Source organism: Lipotes vexillifer, unplaced genomic scaffold (genome assembly GCF_000442215.2).
Source record: "Lipotes vexillifer unplaced genomic scaffold, Lipotes_vexillifer_v1.1 scaffold666, whole genome shotgun sequence".
NCBI lineage: Eukaryota > Metazoa > Chordata > Mammalia > Artiodactyla > Lipotidae > Lipotes > Lipotes vexillifer.
This window is the reverse complement of record NW_006787408.1, coordinates 4,747,128-4,761,003: the sequence shown is the minus strand read 5'-3', so window position 1 is coordinate 4,761,003 and position 13,876 is coordinate 4,747,128. Positions and strand designations below refer to the sequence as shown.

General features: G+C 41.7%; 1 protein-coding gene across 2 annotated transcripts in view; it reads left to right on the top strand.

Annotated features, from left to right (window-relative positions):
• LHCGR (luteinizing hormone/choriogonadotropin receptor) overlaps positions 1-13,876 on the top strand; it is a 63,041-nt gene that overhangs the window by 9,218 nt on the left and 39,947 nt on the right. For both annotated transcript variants that reach the window (XM_007459988.1, XM_007459989.1), the window contains exons 2-3: positions 9,906-9,977; positions 11,953-12,027. In XM_007459988.1, the coding sequence (XP_007460050.1) occupies positions 9,906-9,977; positions 11,953-12,027 (147 nt within the window). The remainder of the gene's footprint in view (positions 1-9,905; positions 9,978-11,952; positions 12,028-13,876) is intronic.

The following is a 13,876-nucleotide window of genomic DNA, read 5'->3' as shown; positions in this document are numbered from 1 at the left end:
GGGCCCCGGTAAAAAAAAAAAAAAAAAAAAAAAAGGTATGTAGTATATCAGTTGCAACCAGCTTTTACAGGCTCACCAAAAAAAAATGTGTCTGCAAACAGAAGCTTGTAATGAAAGAGTTTCCTGGAGCATATCTGCAATGTCACTGCCCTGACAACATAATATTCTCTGCTTCTAAAAAATATTTTTGAGAAATCATTACACAAAATGCAGACCTTCCCTGGGGAGAATTCAACATGTAGGTTTATTTACCAGAGTTATTCCTGTCATGTTATATTATTGCTAGAAGAATTTTAGTTTGGGGGTAAACATTGGGTTACTTTGCGTCTTTAGAAAACTTTAAATGGGTTTTGAGTAAGTGCTAAGATGTGTTTACCATTCTCCTCTGAGGCTTTATATTTTTAATTTAGTTGTTGCTCAAATGACTTGGAAAATCCATCATCCAGGGAATCTTCTTGAAAAGTCTTGGTTTACATTATATCAATAATTCGTAAACTCCCCAAGCTTCTTGGGTGCTCTGGAAAGGCTGTCTTGGAGAAGAGCCACGCAAATTGAACTTTCCAATGGGCGAGTTCCAACTGACTGAACTTTTTTTTTTTTTTTGCGCGCGCGCCTCTCACTGTTGTGGCCTCTCCCATTGCAGAGCGCAGCCTCCTGACGCGCAGGCTCGGCGGCCATGGCTCACGGGCCCAGCCGCTCCACGGCATGTGGGATCTTCCCGGACCGGGGCACGAACCCATGTCCCCTGCATTGGCAGGCGGACTCTCAACCGCTGCGCCACCAAGGAAGCCCTGACTGAACTTTTTTAAAGCAATGAGCAAATGAGAATTCTGCAGAGTGGCTCCCTAGAGTTGAAATATTTAATGGAAGGTTGTTCTTTATCACTTCCTTATCATTTCTTTAAAAGGCTATCAGACAAGGTCTATAAGAGATTACTTGAGCCCAACAGAAAGGTACCAAGGGGGAATGTCTACCCTCTCTCTCAGCTGTCCTGTGTATAATCAGCAGACAATAAAGAGCTTGAGACAAGCCACAGGCATTTTGTAGATGTAAGGGTGTGACAAATAGAAGAGTCCAAAGTGCTGAATCCACTCCATCCCCAGCAAGGAAGGAGACTTGTCATCAGGCATAGCTGGGGTAACCTGACTCCTTCATAGTAAGCAGCTGTGAATTTAAAGTACTTACTGAGCTCCAACCTTGTACTAGATGCTGTATGAATATTACATAAACATTTTCTTATTTAATCTAAAAAATTTCTGCAGTAGTTAGTATCATCATCACTTCATACATGTGAAATGAACCCAGGCAACCTGGCTCCAGAGTCTCTACTCTTCACTATCCCACTATGCTGCTTCCAGAGAGAAAGCACATGCAATTGGTGATGAAGACACATTCTATAAAGTATATAGCGCCTGAGACAGACCTTGAACCAAGGGTAGAATAGAATCTGACCGGCAGAGAAGGGTGGATGTGCCAGGTGGTAGAAACAGTGTGAATGAAGGCAGGAAAATGTGAGGTATGTTCAGGAGACACAGTAGTCTGATTCGTCTAGGGAGGCACCGTCCAGTAGAAATATAATGTTAGTCACAAGTTTAATTTTAATTTTTAATAGCCACATTTTAAAAGGTTTTAAAAGGTAAAATTAAGTTTAATAAAATATTTTATGTAATCCAACTGTACAAAATATTATCATTTTGTTGGAAGGCAGAAATATTGAATAACATCCTCCAAACTTGAGACCGAAAAAGCAGGCCACTCCATGAAGTGCAATTATGAGGCTTATTGAGGGTAACTTACATACAGGTGGGATCAGGCTGACGCGACATTCCACATTCGAAGTTGTTCTCCGTACCACAGGGTATGGAAAAGGGGATAGGGGGCTTTAAAGGGGCCAGAGCTAAAAATAAAACCTGACTGCTAGAGAGAAGCACACCCACACTGGATGGAAACCAGGGGTTTTTCCTTCCTCTGGGGGTCTCATGACCATTAACCATCTGCATCAGCAAGAGGCATTCTTCCAGTTTTCATTTCAGATGAAGACAAGGGTAAAAGTTGATAGGGAACTCATCTGGTTTGGGTGCACTCCTCATGAGTAGACTAAAGCTCAGTCTTGCAGAAAGGGGAGGGAGTAGGACTGTGGGCCTAAGAGAGAGCTGAAAAAATAGTGTGGTTTAGCCACACCCATCTCAACATGTCATCAATATAATAATTGTTAATGAGATCATTTACATTATTTTTTCTTGCTAAGTCTTTGACATCTGGAATGTATTTTAAACTTACAGTGCATTTCAATTTGGACTGGACATACTTCAAGTGCTCAATGGGCATATGTGGCTAGTGGTTGCCTTTTTTGGACAGTGCAAGTTTAGTGTATTGGTTATATGAGGGGAAGAGTGGGTGATAGGACTGTCAAATAAAGTTCAAGCCTTTATATTGGGGGCCTTGAATGCAAAGCTGAGACATCTGTAGATAAGTAGACTGGCCAAGGGGTGGCACAGAAGAATCTGAGTGTAGACATGGTGGGAGTTATCAGGGAGACTAATCTAGACTGGGCAGAGGAAACCCGGGATGGAGTACAGGGAAACCAGTCTGGGGACTATAGAGCAGTCGAGGTGAAGAAAAGAATGACCAAGGAGAGTGGCAGTGGAAAAGGTATAAAGGGGCTGGAAGCAAGAGACAGTCTGAAGGCAGAATCTACCAGAGACTGGGAGTTCAATGGTGGAACAGAGGAAACATTCATACAAGGCACCTGATAAATTCTCAAAAAATAGTGCAGGAAAAAGAAAAAAAAAAAAACTGGGTAGTCATTAGTGCTGAGGAGGACAGGAGAGGAAGAAAAACACTCTGGTAGGCTCTGAAGCTTCATGGGAGAACAGGAATTTGAGCTGCACCTTTGAGGTTAAAGACCGTGAGCACATGCCCTCAAGAAGCTGGTGGCTCTATCAGAAGGTGAGGTTTTCGCAGAAGAACCAGAGGATTGCATAGTGGGGTGTATCCACAAACCCCCAAAGGAACAGTACTGATGTGATGTGACTAACGTAGGACACAGCACTGGACCAGGAATGAAGTGACCTATGTTCAAGTCCAGATCTGCTGCTGAATTGCCATGTGGTTTCAGGGAAGTCATTTTACTTTTCCTCACTTAAGATTCTTCATCGAAAGTGAGGGGTTGGACCAAACCAATTGCAAACAGCCCTTTTAGTCTGATTCCCTGAGTCTAATACAGTAAATGCTTAAAGGGGTGTTCTAAAATTTTCTGATGTAAAACTTAACATCTTGGATGTCCATCTATACTGACTTCATATTTCAGTTAACGTTGACGTCTGAGCTCCCTCTAGGTAAATGCTGAAGACAAGAGGCCAATAAATGAAGACATACCCAATAATGAAGTTACCAAATAGATCAATGCATTTGAAAGCGCAAAGATTTAAAATCGTTTGTAAAGGGGAAAGCCATTTTTATTTCACTCCAAGATGAAAGCAAGTTTATTATAACTACTGAGTGACTTTGATAAGAACACAGGAATTCTTAAGCCTCTGTTCAATGTAGAACAAGGTCTCATGTAATAAATACAAAAACATTAACATTCTTTTGAATTTAAATCAGGAAATGTTTCCCTCCCCCCCCCCATTTCTATGAGTTCATTAGGCAAAAAATCTTTGACCATCCCTGGTTTCTGTCTTTTCGTCTCCCCCTGATTTTGTAGTGTTTTAAAATTCAGGGTGTGTAGCTCTAGCAATAAACTAATCATCTGTGAAAGATGGATGGATGTTTGTAGCTTTCTTAAATCGATAATATAGATGGCTTTTCTAAACCATTAGAGGGAAGTGAAAAAAATAATTCATTTCTGTCATTCTGGGCAGAAGAGGTAAAGGCTCCTGCAAGGCGAGCAAAGACCCCACCCAGGCTTTGAGGACTCCAGATTAGTGCTCGGATTTCTTCCCTGGCTGCTGTCTTCCTCTGCCCCTGCTCAGCCTGTGGGCTTCAGACGGTGGTCCTGCCCTGGAAATCCAAGCTCTTAAAAACCAAAGTGAGGTGGGGGAACCTACAGTTTGTAATTGGCTTTAGGCAACACCTGTGTTTAAAAATGTCAATTGAGCCATATTTTCCATTTACCTAAGGAGTCTGCTATTTAAGGAACCTTTCATCAATCCTCCTGTAGAGCAAAGAACTCTTTGATAAGGCAAATATCTCCCAGTAGATAGGTTTTTATAAGCAAGGATTTCTAAATCTTGGGGTCCCTTGAAGGGGAACAAAGAAACTCCTGACCCTGAAACTCTCCAGCTAACATTATTTTGAGGGTTCATTAACAAGCCAGTGAACAGGACAAACTGGCTTTGTCCAAGGTCATCTGTGTTATTAAACTTAGAAGAAAAAAAATAAGAGAGGCCCAAGCGCCACCCTTGAGTACTCAAGAGACGTTAGGAACAATTAAGGAGGACCTGATAATGCGGCATCATCTTCTTCAAGGAGATTAGGTTTACCTGAACGCTGTTTGTCTATCTGTTGCTAGGCTCTGACAGAAGGTGAGCCGGTGCCTTGACAACTGGGGCTGGCTAGGAAGGGGACGGAGTCAGGGCCCCGGAGAAAGAGTGGATGGAAAAGTGGGATGGCCCTCCTGAGCAGTCCCACCATGAGGCAAAACAAAAGGGCTGGGCCTTTATTCTATGCATTGACCAGTCACTGGATGCAGGCTGCAGAGGAGAGCAGACCCGAGACTGGGCGAGGTGGCGATCTTAGGCTGAAGGTAATTCCAGGAGAGCAACTCCGCTGAGAGCTTCAGTTGCCCACTCTCCCGACAGCTGGGGGAATGAGTACCTCAGTCCTAAATGGTGATTTTGGCAGCCCGCCAGCATCCACTGGAGGAACTAACCCAGCCCCAGCACAGGGTCCCCCATCTGTTCCAGGGGGCCCAGTTTGAAAGTCAAAACCAAGTAGTGAGAGATATTACATTGATCCTAACCAGATAGCAGCTAGGAACTGTTCTGGGTCAGCAGTGTCTTCTAAGAGGGAAAAATACAGGGATCAGGATTTGGTGATTGACAAGAAGAGAAGGCAAAGGCTCCACTCCTGGATGGACTCCGGGGAGACCGAGCAGGCTACAGGATAAGCAATCAAGGCCAAAACAAGTACCAATATGGGGCGGGGGCCATGTAATTCAAGGTACTGCAGGCACACTCCTGCCCTCCAAATAGTGTTGGGTTTAGTGTAGACAATGCAGAAAGACACGGGACTTCACCAGGGCCATGACCAATCACAAGATCCCAGAACTAGGGTGAGTCCTTACTTCCAATCCTAAGGAGTAGAGACTGCTTCTATATCAACTTTAACACATAACTGGAAGGTTTGGGGGACTTGCATGTGGGATTCATGAGTCGATGGAGTTTCCAGAACCGATGAAACTAAGGCAGCCTTTGTCATCCAATCTAAGTATTTGCTTCAGCATCTCTGGTAAAGGCTCTTGACCAAGGTAGAATTTGGCCATAATTCAGGTATCACCTGTGTTATATCATCAATTAATTTAAAAATCAAAGTTTAAAACTATAAAAAGGACTATGAACTGCAATAAATATAAGTAACTGCATGATTCCACACCATATACTTCCACAGCCATCTCACTCACTATTCAAGAGGCAGAGAGAACTCTCCACTCTGCAAGTTCAACTTCACATTTGCCCAGTAACCTTGGTTCTCTACCACCCATCTGAGATGCACAGTTTGGGAGTGTCAATCTCTTATGTTTCTTTGCTCCATGCATAGCTTTCATGCCCTTTGCTGACACTGGACAACAGAGCTGCTGGACTGTCCTTGCTTTGGGCCCCTTTTTCCTCGGTTCTCCTTGGCTTCTGCTCTGTATCAAATGATATCAACTAGACCTTTCCATAAGAGTTCCTGACGTTCACAAAATTCTTAGAATACATGTAGACCTAACTTTCAAAAAAACAAAAAGAAAGAAAGAAGGAAAGAGGAAGGGAAGAGAAGGAGCGGGGAACTCAATACATCAAAATGAAAATTTTATCTTCTCCATTTGTCTCTCAGGTACAGAGGGTTAAGTTGACCATACTTTTGCCTTCAAATAACATAATCAGTGGATCATTCAAAGTCCCCTCATTTTAGTTATTCACTTTATCCCCTCCTCCCACTTTCTCTCAACTCACCATAGGCAACCATGCTGATGTATATTTATATGTTTTCTAATGGCTAATGTTTGGTGTGTCTGTATTTTAATTCTGCAAGTAGTGTCGTGTATACATATCATTAATTTCTTAGTTGTTTCTCTTAACACCATGATTCTAAGATCCACACATGCTGCTCTGTGCACCTTTACACTCTTGCTCCTAACTGGCGACCCATTCGCAGGTGTACACTTTAGCCCCCCTCCCTCAGCAGTGGACACTCAGGTTGCCTTCAATACCCCTTGATGCCACAAGGCTGTGAAGAAAATCCTTGTGCAAGTTTCCTTGAGTATCAGTGTGCAAATTTCTCTGGGATACATACAGGAGTAGAACTGCAGGGTTATTGAGACAATTGTTCACATTGCTAAGAGCTTCTGGCTTCATGGAAAGAATCACAGAAGCATCCATCAGAGAAGGGATCACCTTCAAAGGGAGTACATTCAAATGGTTATTAACAAATCATGGGCCACGTGAACATTTAAATACAGGAGACAGCCACTTGAATGCTTAGTAACTGCTGCCCACTGCGATGAATCAGAAAGGAATACACAGTATCTCTAAAATAAAAATATAAGTCAGTGGGGAAAACAGTTTGGGATTCACAGAAGCACGTGCTCCACATCACTTCATGAGAATACTTCTGTTGTGAAAAGCTTGGTGCACCTGTCTCACCCCACCTCTCTCCCCATTCTCTGACCCCCAGGCCTCTTTCTTGTCCCAGCCACACCCATAAAGCTACCTCCTGTTTGCTCAGTGCCTCTTTTATGGTAGGAACTCTATTTTCACTCTCATCACTGCTGCCTTTCCTGCTCTGAAGCATCAACATCAACTCTACAAAATTTCACCTTGCACCAGGGCTGTTCTGTAGTCACCGGGGACAGCCAGTGCACGATCTACAGCTTCTCTCCCTTCTGTCCAACCTTTGCTCCTTATCCCTCATCCCTACATCGATCAAAAACTCAGGCACCCTCCCTGGTCAAATCTGAGCCACACTGTTCTCTGGGGAGCCACACTGTGTTCCCTTTTTGGAGGAGGAGGGTGCCTGCTGAGAGGCTCCAGCTTCTGGGCTCCATTTACATGAATAAACAGCTCTGAAAGGTTCAGTTGAAGCTTTTATGTAAACACTCTCCAAAATATGTTCTGCACTGCATTATCCCCAGCAATAAAGATTCTGGAATCACAATTTGGCTGTCAGTTTTACTGATGTTGCATGGGGTACAGTAGAATACAGCTTTCTCTTCTGGAAATTTATTGACTTGGCAGTGCAGACAGCAATAAAACCGTGTTTTTAATCAGTAAGCCAAGCAGACATGATTGCAGAAGAAATATAGGGAGGAAACAGGCCATCATAAGAAGATTTCTCCCCCTACAGTCCCTGTTCTTCTCGGATGCCCTGTTAAATAAGTTTGGGTACTGAAGGATGTACTTGGTGGGACTGTCTTCAGGAATAAAATCAGAGGAGCAAGTTTGGATTACTTGTTCTAGGTTGTAGCATCTCTAAGAGACAGGTGAGTGAAAGCATTTTTCTGCAATGAAATTTCTTTGCATTAGCCCTAGAGAGGAACTGCTGGTAAGCTGCTTTGCAGGAGGAATGGCAAGGGTGTGACATGCCTCTTCTCAAGAGAAACAAGGTTCCAATTCATGTCCCTTCACCTTGCTTACTGAGAGAGAGTGAGTGACCTGGTATATATCCGAAGGAAAGGAAAGCACTATCTCTAAGAGACATCTCCATCCCATGTTCATTGCAGCATTACTCATAATAGCCAACATAAGGAAACAAACTAAAGTCACTTGACAGATGAATGCATGGAGAAAATTTGGTGTATATATATATATATATATATATATATATATATATATATACACACACACACACACATGACAGAATATTTTTCAGACATTGCCATTTACAACAACCTGGATGAAAGTGGAGGGCATTATGCTAAGTGAAATAAGCCAGAGAAACACAAATACTATATGGTATCATTTCTCTGTGGAACCTCGAAAAAAAGCCAATTTCACAGAAACAGAGAATAGAATGGTGGTTGCCAGTGGCTGGGGGTAAGGGAAAATGGGGAGATACAGGTCAAAGGGTACAAACCTTCACTTATAAGAAGAATAGGTTCTGAGGATCTAATGTACAGCATGGTGGCTGTAGTTAAGAATATGGCATTGTACATTTGAAAGTTGCTGAGTAGATCTTGAGCATCCTTACCACAAAAAAAAAAAGTTAACTACTTGAGGTGACAGATGTGTCAATTATCTTGATATTGATAATCATTCCACAATGTAGGTACACATCTAATCATCATGTTGTACACTTTAAATATATACAATTATATTTGCCAATTATCCCTCAATAAAGTTGGGAAAAAAATTTAAAAAGAGAGAGAGTGGGTTAGGAATCATATACTTCAGGCCAGTATTGCACAGTAAAGAACATTTGGAGACTCTCTGCTTGGTCATGTTACCTTGTCCAGGTTACTTAATCTCTTGCGATCAAGTTTCTTCTGCTATTGAAGGGAAACACCCACCTCACACCATTGTTGAGTGGATAAAATAAGGTTACAGGTGGGTGTGCATAGTTCCCACAGCACGTTACAAGCATGTTACAAGTCCCTTCTGGGACTGTAAGACATCTCACTGATTTGAATATGCTCATCATGGTGGAGGTGCCCTCCCGCAGCAGCTAAGCCAGTCTCTGCTGCATAGACACACGAAAAAACGAGGCAGCATCTCCCACTTCTGTTCTCCATATTCTTGATATTCACGTCCCTCCTGAAATGTCCTGGTCCACTCCCCTCTTCTCTTCCAGTCCTTGAGCCAAATCCTTGAATCACTGGACATGCTTGATAAATACTGGTTGAACATTCATCTATGCCTCGCAGATGCTTTCTCCTGAGCTATCTTAACCCCAGTTTCCTTTATCATCCTATTCTGGTTCTGCTCTTGCTGAGCAGTCACTCTTTGCTCAACTTTATGTAACGCATGACTTTTATCTCAGTTCAAGAACACTCAGATTGTTCTCCTGGATTTAAGTAAGTGCCTGAAGGAATCTCTACAGATGCTCCCCGCGAATGGCATGAGATGCCCGCCTGATTTAACCATAGGAGCAAAGTGGTCTGGTTGGGATAATATTAAAATAGGCTGCCTGGGGAAGGTGGTAAAGATCGAAATAGGAACATGTTCTTAGGGAATCTTCCCTTCTCTTGCCTGCCTGGTTTTCATTGTATTTTCACCATCTCTTTCTCCACTCTACCCAAGATAGCTTCTTGTCCATCCTCCCAACAAGCCTGTAAGTCCATTCTAAAACTGTATGTTAATGATTTACTTGGTGCCAAGCCCTATCCTTTATACAGGTTATCTTGATTAATCATCATAACAACCCTGTGAAATAGAAATTATTATTTCAATTTTATAGATGAAGAAATTGAAACAGAGGACTTAAATAATATGCTCAGGGTCCTATAGCCAGGTAGTAGGAGAGTGGGGATTTGAACCTGGTTGGGACTGATCCCAAAGTTCACTATCTTAAAAACAAAATTACACACTCTTTGATAAAGACCAAGAATGAGTCATGGCACCTCTCTTTATTGATATAAGTTAGAACTTTCAGCCTGAATCTAGCTATTTGGAACTCTGTAGTCACACACACACATTTTATTCATGAATTTAAAAGGCACCCAATCTTAAATCTTAAGCTCTTGGCTCTCCTTTTTTCTTTTCTAGATCACTCACCTATCTCCCTATCAAAGTAATCCCACCTCAAGCTTTCAGAGGACTTAATGAGGTCATAAAAATGTAAGTAAGATACTGCATATCAAAAGACATTTATAATTGGAATAAATTTTTCCCTCAGAGAACACATAGTTGAAAGGGGATAATTTTTCTAGGAGAGAAACTGTGTTTAGGAAACCCTAGTATTTTTATCTTTAAAGTACAAATAATATCCAGGGACCTTTGAAGAAAAGTATGATTTTCAAGAGTTATTAAAATCTAGATAACTAACCTTGCTTCAGTGAACTGAATGTCTTTTGATAAGTGATGATAAATTACTCAAGTAGAAAAGAAAATAGATTTCAGTCATAAAAACTCTCCCTCTGCTACAGCAGCTATTCCCTCCTGTCACATTTTTAGATAACACCTACACAGAAGAAAATGTGTTGAAAGTTTATTGTGCATCAGAAGATTATCTTTGTATCTAAAATATAAGTGTATCACAAAAACACAGTATCTATAGCCATATTGATAAAAGGCATTTATCAAAATTGTAAAGCAGCCTGATAATGCAATGTGATCTCATATTTGTGTTACATGTTAACTTCAATCCTCTATCCCTGTGTCAGCTTCTAGGACACAAGATTCCAAAGAGAACTTTCAGAGGAGTCCAGTGTTCCAGCATCCTCCTTAATGTTAGTCTGAGTCAAAGGACCTCAGAGGCCATTTAGTTCCCAGAGAGCATCTTAACAATCCTCTGGGCTTTGGAAGCAGGTTTGCATCTCTAAAGAAGATGCTGCATCATCAGTCCTAGTTCCTTGGGGAACCTCTGATTGCTCTTTAGGGTATAAGCAAGCAATGAGGATACTAAAAATAATTCATTAAGAATTAGTGCATATTATAGGAAATACACTGCAGGTTACGTAAATGTCAGTTTGCTTGAGGCTAACCCTTACTCTTCTGCTCTCAAGTTTCAATGTTGAGTTTTGATAGCTTTTAATATATTAAGACCTCCTAGTGAGAAAAGCAGCCACAGTTAAATCAGTGAACCATTAGGGAGGAATAAGATGAATCAGCCTAGGAACTATCCATCACTGTGTTGTTCATAAAAGACCTTAACTGCCTTAGGCTCAGCCTTCCTGTGGGCTAAAGCTCTCATCAAATCTGAAGCCTTCAGTGAATGTAAACATTAGATTTTGAGACTTCTTTCTCAGCTGGCAGCAAATGGTAGCTTATGCTGGGATTTTAGGGTAACATTGACATTACCTACATGCTTGGCGGTGGTAAATATACGGCAAAGTTGGTTCCTTTACTTTTGTGTCTTTTTTTTTTTTAAATCAGTTCATTCACTTACCTATTCATTCATTTATACCCTATGTGCCAGGCTACATGAAGCCACCAGGGATTTAGAAGTGAATAGGACATACACCTTGTCCTCAATTTGCTAATGAAGTGAAGGAAATGGTCAAATAGACAGTTACAACACAAGAAGGACACATCGTGTAGGAGTTGACCACTTTGCAATTGTATCAGAACAGGATTTGGGGAAAGGGGTGAAGAGTTAAGAAACAATGAATCCTAACCCAAATTAAAACCTCACTAGAGTGATAGAGTTGAGAACCCAGACATTCTGATCCTGGCCCTGAATCTTCCCATGAGCATTATTTGCCTCTCCTCTCAGAGCTTTAATTCCAAAAGCTGTAAAACAAGGGAATCTGACTGGATTTTCCCAAAGGACGTGCCCACTTTTAACAATCTGTGACTCTGAGTCATAGGTAAATAAGAAAAAGAACATGTCACATCAACAGGGAATACTGAAACTTGCATTTCAACTGCATCTGGGTTGCAGGTGCCAATTAGTGTTCCTAAAGGCAGGGACGGGTGTGTTAGCACTTTATGATGTGAGGACAACTTAAGGCTTCCCTGTTCTTTTTTAAAAGGACACACTGGAGCCCCCAGTTGTTGGGTTGTACACACAGCTTATTATTATGCAGACACAGTCATTTCTTTCACGTTTCTTCTTCTTTTTTTTTTTTTTTTTTTTCTCTCTCTCCCCTAGTGAAATCTCTCAGAGTGATTCCCTGCAAAAGATAGAAGCTAATGCCTTTGACAACCTCCTCAATTTGTCTGAAATGTAAGCATCAGCTAACAGATAGTTTATTGCTGTACACTATTACCCTCGCTTGCTGGAGCCCACTCCGTATTTGTATTCAAGCATCCACTGCTAGGAATCCAAGAGGAAAAGACCACAGCAATTACGAGGTCTGGGCAGGCACTAATTTCTCTCACTGCAGTGGCCTGAAGGTTGCCATGGTGACAACTGCTTCTCCCTGGGAGCTGTATAAACTCTGAAACATCACAACACAAAGTTGGAAATTAAAACTGACATTGTGAAGTCCTGTCAAGTAGCTCTTACCTTATGGAAGGGAGGGTATGGAGTTCTTGGGGTGGTGGGAAAATTTGGAAAGGAGCTTAGAGATCATGAATTAGTTCACTGGGGACCGTTTGGGCATATTCGTTTGTTTAGCAAACGAAACCTACCATGTAAAAGTGTTTGGCATGTGTATGTTGGATTTGTTGTTATTATTGTGATGTTTTTGAACTGAGTCTTAAAAATAATCCTTTCCAAATTATCATTTTCCTCCAATTTACAAAAAAGAGGGGATGGGAGAAGACTGGCTCTATTCAGTTTTCAGATGACAAACCTGTAGCCCAAAGAGGTTAACTGACTTGCCTGATGTCACACAGCAAGTTAGTGCCAGAACTGGGGCTAGAAATCAGGTCATGTGACTCCTAAACCAGACTTCTTACTGCTGCCTTGTTTGGCCCAAACCTGACCTCCTACAAACCACATCTGCAGAAGAGTTTCAAAAGTTAAGGAAGCGAGAAAGATGTTAGCAACAAACATATTTTGAGCACTTGTGCTTGGCCTTTATTTCCTCTAGGTTGTGTCATTTAATTCTCACAGCTGCCCTGCAAAGTGGGGTAATTATCTCTTTTGTTCATGGGAAGGAATGGGGGCTCAGAATGGTCAGTAACTTGACCAATGTGGCACCTTAGACAATGGCAGGGCTGGAATTCAACCCCAGCCTATCTTCAAAGCTTGTGTATTCTCCACTATACCACAGGGCCTCCCTGTGAATGGTCCAAATAGCAATTATCTAAAGAGAATAATTAATTAATAAGTATGTGGGTACACATGTCCTACCAAAGGTCAAATGCTACTGGAATACAGAGGAGGCAAAATATAAATCTCCCCCAGGAAATGACAGTGTAACCAGAGAGGTAAGACTAACTCACCAAACAGTTATGGGGAAATCCGAAATAACAGGTGTTTTAGTGCAAAAGGTATAGTCTGGACTTCGCTGTGAAGTAAAATTTCAAGAGGGGAGTGGGGAGGGGGGAAGGTCATTTCCATTACAGGTGGCAGTCCTATCCCAGACCTGGAAATCTGAAATTCTGCAGTTTTAACAGACTTCCCAAGCAATGTTGAAGCACAGCAGCTTGAGATAAATAAAGCTGTTCGTGATGCACAGCAACATTTATTAATAGATAAAGTATCAATTTATCAATACAGAAAGAAAAATGAAGTGCTCTAAGGGTAAGTTCATGGACCTTTCCCAAAGAAGGCCCTAAGACTAGAATGTTAGCTCCCCACAAGCCCTCTTTGTCTTGTTCACAGCTGTATCTCCAGCACCTAGAACAATGCCTGGCACGTGTACGTGCTCAATAAATGTTTGTTGACTGAATGAATATATGGATGAGTGGTCAGACCCCAAAAGAGTCTTAAGAAATAAAAGTTCTTTCCATCCTACCCACATAATGTCTTATGTGGCCCATGATTGCTTGACTCAGTTGTTGTAAAAATAATTACAACAAAACGTCACTCACCTCTTAAGAATCCAAGGGACAGAAAGGACGGATATAGGCACCGAGAGTGGGTAACTTTAGAAGGTAGAATGCACGCTAGACTCAGAGTCAGA